General features: G+C 47.8%; 1 protein-coding gene across 1 annotated transcript in view; it reads right to left on the reverse strand.

Annotated features, from left to right (window-relative positions):
- LOC107703632 (26S proteasome non-ATPase regulatory subunit 3-like) overlaps nucleotides 1-7,472 on the reverse strand; it is a 13,977-nt gene extending 6,505 nt beyond the window's left edge. The window contains exons 1-6 of the mRNA XM_016506338.1: nucleotides 7,189-7,472; nucleotides 2,720-2,910; nucleotides 1,392-1,529; nucleotides 944-1,080; nucleotides 674-864; nucleotides 34-137 (exon numbers count right to left, since the gene is read on the reverse strand). Of these exons, the coding sequence (XP_016361824.1) occupies nucleotides 34-137; nucleotides 674-864; nucleotides 944-1,080; nucleotides 1,392-1,529; nucleotides 2,720-2,910; nucleotides 7,189-7,291 (864 nt within the window). The 5' untranslated portion in view covers nucleotides 7,292-7,472. The remainder of the gene's footprint in view (nucleotides 1-33; nucleotides 138-673; nucleotides 865-943; nucleotides 1,081-1,391; nucleotides 1,530-2,719; nucleotides 2,911-7,188) is intronic.
- Between the last annotated feature and the right edge of the window lie 526 nt (nucleotides 7,473-7,998).

Raw genomic sequence — 7,998 nt, forward strand, 5'->3', positions numbered from 1 at the left:
CACACACACACACACACACACACTCACACTCACCGTCTGCTTGAAGCCCACGGCCGTGTGCTGAGGCGCTTTACGCAGCGCGTTCGTTAGAGTCCTCCTCGCCTCTGAATACTCCAGCTGGATGGCCTTGATCCGCCCTCAAAATGTGCAGTGCACAAATATTAGTACAGATTTGTCTCATGGAAATGCACATTTTACAGCAAAGCACTGGGTTTGAGTTGGGATAAAGATTGTTACTGTTAAATGTACTATTTTTCACAACACTGTAGCACTAGCACATGTCGCAGCTGATCAGGACACGGTGTAATACAACAGACATGACAAAAATAATAATACAACAACATTTATTATTCATTTATATTTGACATTCCTGCTGAATTCAAGCGCTTTCCCGCAGCACAGTTTAATAATGGCCTCACTATGACACATTTTTAAAGAAACGGAGGGATTCACTGAGTTTTTTTTGTAATCAACACATGTTGTTGATTGAGCTAAACTTGTTGTAGTGAATCCAGAATACTTTGACTATTACCTTTGATAATGTGCTCAAGCCTCACTACAATATAAACCACGTGTCAGTTTATTGGAAGCCAGTCATGATGTAAGTATTGACTTGTGACCAACAGTTCAGTAACCTGAAGCACCACACCACCAGCTGGCGCTCTCCACTCACCGGTGTAGTAGAGATAGCGCGCCCACTCGTTGTTGTTGGCCAGCTCGGGGAACACAGACTTGGACACTAGTTTCTCCGCCTGGTCATACAGATTGAACTGCAGGTAGTTGCGCAGCAGCAGGTTGAGCAGCGTGGCCTGGCCGTCAGCGTCATGGCGCAGCGTAGCCGTCCTCAAGCGCGTGTGCAGGAAGCTGTGCTCACGAGAGAGGAGAGTGACCACGGCAGCTCAGCTGAACCTAAGGTCAAAGGTCATGTGGAGAACAGGCTCACCTGCGGACCGCATCCAGCTGGTTCAGGAACTCGTACACGCGCGAATGGTAGTAATAACACTTGGCAGCCACTAAGTCCAGAGCCCGGCGGTTCTGAGAGCCGATCTTCTGGAGCAGATCATCAGACACTTTCTGGGCCTGTGCAGGACAGAGGATTCACTGAGGAAAACTAATGCAACTAATTATTATCTGGACAATCAATTCATCAGTCGAGTATTTCTTTGATTAATCAGATTAAAACACACACACCATATGTTATTATCTGTAAATAACTGAAGAACCCCGTGCCTTCATGTGCTGGACTGCAGTGAAATCTAACTCTGCTAGCAGAGATTTTTATTTGATTAATATTTCCTATTCCTTTTAGGTACACATGCATAGTTAAGGATAAACCCTTTGAATGTTCATTCACATTTTCAGCAGATGAGATATAATGCGAGTTTGCTGACCTCTGCGTAGCGTGTCTTGTTGGTGAGGTAGACCACCATCAGCAGCTGCAGATAGGCCTCCACCTCTGGGATGAGCGGCGTCGCCGCAGCTTTCCCCGTGCGAGGCCTGAACGCCACGTCTCCTTCCTTCTCCACCGGCTGAAGCAGAGAGACACCGGTTACAGTCATGCACTCAAGATATGGAGGGAAGAGCGGACTTGCAGTAAAGGTCAGGGCTCAACATGAAGTGCTCGAGACAGAGGACGCTGAAAACACCACGAGCAGGGCTCCAGACTCAAAGCTCTAGCACCAGCACTGAAATCACTCATCACTATTAATGATACTAATTAATCAAATACACGCTTTGTCTCTTGGAATTGCAGATTTGACAGCAGCAGTAGATTGAGCTGGGATGAGGATGTACATTTACTTTCATTAACAAAACTGGTAAAATCACTGCTAACCCTGTGCTGAACTCGAGCGCTTCTCGCTGGATCTCACAGCGCGGTTTAATAACTAGGGTCCTGGATCGATTCTGAGATTTCCGGATGCATCGTGACTCTCTCTGGAATGGATTCTGAGCTTAGTTTCTAATACAGATGGCGCTCTAGGCTAGTTTTTAACCGCACACTCAAATGCTCATGAAGAACAGCGCTTGTGCGTTCGGCTGAGTCATGTATTGTAAGTGGTTAAATGCACCTCGGCTTTTATGATGCGAGATTAATGTAAACACAGCCCACTGTGAACACTCTTGTAATTCACTTCAACCTTTCTGAACTACATGAATGATTATTTTAGGTTCAAGTGGTGTGTGTGTAAGAACTGGAAGCATCGGAGTACGGCTGTTTCTAAAGCATGCAGCGCCATCTGCTGTTAAATCTGAGCTCAGAATCGGCTCCAGAGAGAATCGCCATGCCTTCGGAAAACCGCAGAATGGATTTAGCGTCGCACCCCTATTAATAACAGTCACGTGATCAAACGCATTCGCTCCAAGATCACGCTGCGCTCTGTTGGACCGAGCTGATAAATGGTCCATGTGGCGCGGTTCACACGAGTAGCACGGTTTCGTTCTGCTTTTGGCCCATTTGCCCTTGGCTTTAATATGTCTAATACGCAACAGAAATGGCAGTGTTTATCAGTGACACCAGTGCGACCTTTAACAAAAGCACCGGCAGGACAAAAGGTTGCAAAATGAGAGCGTTTAGTCACAGTCTGGAGCCCTGCATAGCAGTCTGTGTGCACGATAATATTTACAGCCCATATCACTCTGATTAAGAGAACAGCCCCACTTTTGACTTCACAGCTGTAAATGCATACGCCGAGGAACAGAGAGCTGTGTGGTCTGGTACCTTGTCCAGGAAGCGGAGCAGGAACTCTTTGCTGGCAGCGTTGCACGTGAAGAACCCGGACACAGCTTTCTGCAGCACATTGGGATTGAGACGGCGGCTGGTGGAGGGCAAAGCTCGCAGGGCACGGAGGACGAAGCGCGGCTCCTTCCCCTGCAGGGCCTTCTCGATCTGCTTCACGTGCTCCTTGATATCTGCAGCAGACAGACACATTCAGAGTCACCCACAGAGCTTTCCACACGCCTCGGAGTTCATCATGTTCTGGAGCAAGTGACTAGTGCTCGACTACTTTATCACAAGCGGATCTCTTACATTTTTGGCTTTTCTTGACAGTTTTAAGTCAAAGTGCACAGGATATATTAAAATTCATCGCAAGCTTCGGCAGGCAGGCAGTCATGCCGGTGTCCTCCGGAACTCAACAGCGACCCACACGTTACACTGTGAATCTGTGGTGAGAAGTGGAACTGCAGCACGCTCTAATTGAGAGGCATTTGGGCAGTTTTGAGACTCCCCGCTTACTTTCAGGTTACCTTCTCTGGCTCCAGACCAAGAGGACATCAGTCAGCTTCAGGTCAGTAAGCAGCTGGCATGTCTGGGTTTCCTATGTGGAGTAGTGTTTTACATTAATGAAAGTGTTACGCCTGTAGTTTACATGTGCTCACGTCAAAAGCCTTTATATAGTTCTGTTGTGTTTGTTTTATGTTCGTTTTGAGAGGAGACATGACATTCGTTTCCTCACTTAAATTCCTCTTCAACTTGTAACATTCTAAGTCAACATTCGGAGATGTTATTAAGGCAATAATTCTATAGCATTCTATGTGTGTGTACTTTGAGCTTGTCAATCAACATTAGCGTGCCGCCCACTGGCTGAATAACGCATTAGATCTCTGGCAAAAGTGTGTGTGCATGTGTTAGACTGTAAAGACTACAAGCTTTCTTGAGTTTATTATAAACTAGTGCTACGACCCAGAGTATGCCCACCTAAACTTACAGTCAGGAGCCGCTAATGCTTATTAGGCATCCTTAAAACAGCAGCGTGAATAAAACGTAGACTGAGACACTATCACAACTAAACAAATGGTCGAGTCCAGGTACGAGTCAATGCAACGGTATTTTTATTCTGATCAGTTTACTCATCTGAGCTCTTAATTTTGCTCTCAAGTGCACCAGAAAAATCTTTTTAACTTAACTGTGCAGATATTTAATTCATAAAAAATCACAGCCTTCGTGATTCAACAATCGCATCAAGCCGATTTCGATTAATCGTTCAGCCCTGCTCCACACGGAGTCACTTTTATTTAATACCAAAGCAGTGAACGGAAAGCCGTCTGTCATTATGTGAGCGCCCATTCCAGTTCTCAAGGCCCAAATACACACACACACACTCTCTCTCTCTCATAGTCTCACACTCACACACACTCTCATACTCACACACGCACGCACTCACGCGCACTCACACACTCTCTCACGCACGCACACACTCACACGCACGCTTTCACACGCACGCACACGCTCTCACACGCACGCACTCACACACTCACTCGCACACACGCACTCACTCACACGCACTCACACTCACTCGCACACACGCACTCACTCTCACACGCACTCACACTCTCACACACTCACACGCACTCACACTCACTCACACTCACACTCACACGCACTCACGCGCTCACACGCGCACTCGCAAGCTCGCACGCATGCACTCGCAAGCTCGCACGCACACACTCACACTCTCACACTCACACGCACTCACACTCTCACACGCACTCTCACTCTCACGCCCACACACACGCACGCACTCACTCGCACACACGCACTCACACACTCACGCTCTCACACGCACTCACACGCTCTCACACGCACTCACACTCACTCACTCACACACGCACTCACACTCTCACACGCACTCACTCACTCTCGCACTCACACGCACTCACGCTCTCACACGCTCTCACGCTCTCACACGCACTCACACGCACTCACTCTCGCACTCACTCACTCACTCTCGCACTCACTCACTCACTCTCGCACTCACTCACTCACTCTCGCACTCACTCACTCACTCTCGCACTCACTCACTCACTCTCGCACTCACTCACTCACTCTCGCACTCACTCACTCACTCTCGCACTCACTCACTCACTCTCGCACTCACTCACTCACTCTCGCACTCACTCACTCACTCTCGCACTCACTCACTCACTCTCGCACTCACTCACTCACTCTCGCACTCACTCACTCACTCTCGCACTCACTCACTCACTCTCGCACTCACTCACTCACTCTCGCACTCACTCACTCACTCTCGCACTCACTCACTCACTCTCGCACTCACTCACTCACTCTCGCACTCACTCACTCACTCTCGCACTCACTCACTCACTCTCGCACTCACTCACTCACTCTCGCACTCACTCACTCACTCTCGCACTCACTCACTCACTCTCGCACTCACTCACTCACTCTCGCACTCACTCACTCACTCTCGCACTCACTCACTCACTCTCGCACTCACTCACTCACTCTCGCACTCACTCACTCACTCTCGCACTCACTCACTCACTCTCGCACTCACTCACTCACTCTCGCACTCACTCACTCACTCTCGCACTCACTCACTCACTCACACACACACACACACTCACTCTCACGCACGCACACTCTCACGCACGCACACTCTCTCACGCACGCACACTCTCTCACGCACGCGCGCGCACACACACACACACTCACTCACTCACTCACTCACTCACTCACTCACTCACTCACTCACTCACTCACACGTCAAAAGGGCTGAATATTAGACATGAGCATTAAGTCTTAAAGTGACAGCAGCCTAATATCCCTGCTGCCATCTGTGGAAAACCCGCTGATTTAGAGCCAAAGGCTTCCAGCTGTAGATCATCCAGTGACGTCACAGAGGAATATGGAGAAATTACAAACCATCAATCATCCATCAGCAACTATCAGTATTGTTTTTTAACTTGCCAATCCCAAAAAGCAATTATCAGTGCTGATTAATCTCTGAAACGGAGAAACACTTGTAAACATTCAAACTAGAAGTCAACAAATATATGAGCAATAGCCGTGTGATATCGCGCTATATCAGCACAGCTGCTTTATTGTGAAGTTGACTGGTGTGTTAATCCTGTTCCTTCTCTCTAAATAATAGAAAGCATTTTGAATGACCCGTCAAGTGTTTTTTTAATTCACCTAAATGAAATGTTAAGAAAAAATGGGCTGTCATGTCAGCTTCATCTCATGCTAAGTTCATATGAGGGCACATGGATATAAAATGCAATATTGAATGAAAAATAAAAATCATCAGTGTGTGATGAAGCATAGCTATTTTAAAGATTTGTTCTATAATTGCAAGCCATTTTAATTGTCATAATGACCAATTATGCAATTAGCTTTCAAGCTTTCGTTTATATTACGTAATTATCAGCCGATTCAGTGTGGTGTATAAAGTACCTGAAAGCCATACTCAAGTAAAAGTACAGATATCTTACCAGAAAATGACTTTTGACAGCCCTATGTGTGTGAGTGTGTGGTGTGTGTGACCACACTGTGTGTGAGAGAGAGAGAGAGAGAGAGAGAGAGAGAGAGAGAGAGAGAGTGTGTGTGTGTGTGTGTGTGTGTGTGAGAGAGTGTGTGTGTGTGTGATATGTTTGCTGAGAGTGTGTGTGTGAGAGAGTGAGAGTGTGTGTGTGTGTGATATGTTTGCTGAGTGTGTGTGTGAGTGTGTGTGAGATATGTTTGCTGAGAGTGTGTGTGTGTGTGTGAGACAGAGTGTGTGTGTGTGTGAGACAGAGTGAGAGTGTGTGTGTGTGTGAGAGAGTGTGTGTGTGTGAGACAGAGTGTGTGTGTGTGTGTGAGAGAGAGTGTGTGTGTGTGTGAGACAGAGTGTGTGTTGTGTGTGATATGTTTGCTGAGTGTGTGTGTGTGTGTGTGTGTGTGTGTGTGTGAGAGAGAGAGAGAGAGAGAGAGAGTGTGTGTGTGTGATATGTTTGCTGAGTGTGTGTGTGAGTGTGAGAGTGTGTGTGATATGTGTGTGTGTGTGTGTGTGTGTGTGTGTGAGAGAGAGAGAGAGAGAGAGAGAGTGTGTGTGTGTGATATGTTTGCTGAGTGTGTGTGTGAGTGTGAGAGTGTGTGTGATATGTGTGTGTGTGTGTGTGTGTGTGTGTGTGAGAGAGAGAGAGAGAGAGAGAGAGTGTGTGTGTGTGATATGTTTGCTGAGTGTGTGTGTGAGTGTGAGAGTGTGTGTGATATGTGTGTGTGTGTGTGTGTGTGTGTGTGTGAGAGAGAGAGAGAGAGAGAGAGAGTGTGTGTGTGTGTGTGTGTGTGAGAGAGAGTGTGTGTGTGAGAGAGTGAGAGTGTGTGTGTGTGTGTGTGAGAGTGTGTGTGTGTGAGTGTGTGTGTGTGTGATATGTTTGCTGAGTGTGTGTGTGAGGTGAAGTTCTGACCGTCGAGCGTCAGCTGGTCCTGCTCTCCGTCCTGCGGCTCCGCGCCGCTCTTCTCTTTCTCCGCGCGGGCTTTCTCGCGTCTCTTTGCCGTCACTTCTTTCATGCTGCCGCTCAGATGCTGGAGCTCGGTGTCGTACCGCGAAAATCACGCATGTAAATAAGACGTTGTTGGAGCGCTCGGATTCACGCTGCTAGAAACTAACGCTGAAGATGACTGGCGATTCTCAGGCGCCGCAGTGCATCATGGGACGGTGGTGCGCTCTCTCTCTCTCTCTCTCGCTCTCTCTCTCGTGCGGAGCTGAGGCCGCGGGAGGAGCGTGCTGCCATCTAGCGCTCATCATCATCACAGCAGCTCTGCGCTCAGCTCCACAACAGCCTGAACAGAAACTGACGGTCCACCAGTGCGATCAGAATCGGACAGTCGGACAGCACCCATTTATATACACACCAGTGGCGTTCCGTCCATATAAGCTGCGAATGCTCCGCATACCCAGGCCATTTGAGAGAAGTTCACAGGATAATTCATATAAACATGATTATAAGTTGATCCCTTGTCATTTGTAACTTAAAGCTTAAAGTGTGTGTGAGAGAGAGAGAGAGTGTGTGTGTGAGTGATATGTTTGCTGAGTGTGTGTGTGAGAGAGTGTGTGAGAGTGAGAGTGTGTGTGTGAGAGAGAGTGTGTGTGAGAGTGTGTGAGAGTGAGAGTGTGTGAGAGATAGAGTGTGTGTGTGAGAGATAGAGTGTGTGTGTGAGTGTGTGTGTGTGTGTGTGTGTGTGTGTGTGTGAGAGAGTGTGTGTGTGTGTGTGAG

The sequence above is a fragment of the Sinocyclocheilus anshuiensis genome, unplaced genomic scaffold, assembly GCF_001515605.1.
Source record: "Sinocyclocheilus anshuiensis isolate Anshui unplaced genomic scaffold, SAMN03320099.WGS_v1.1 scaffold1212, whole genome shotgun sequence".
NCBI classification, from domain to species: Eukaryota; Metazoa; Chordata; class Actinopteri; order Cypriniformes; family Cyprinidae; genus Sinocyclocheilus; species Sinocyclocheilus anshuiensis.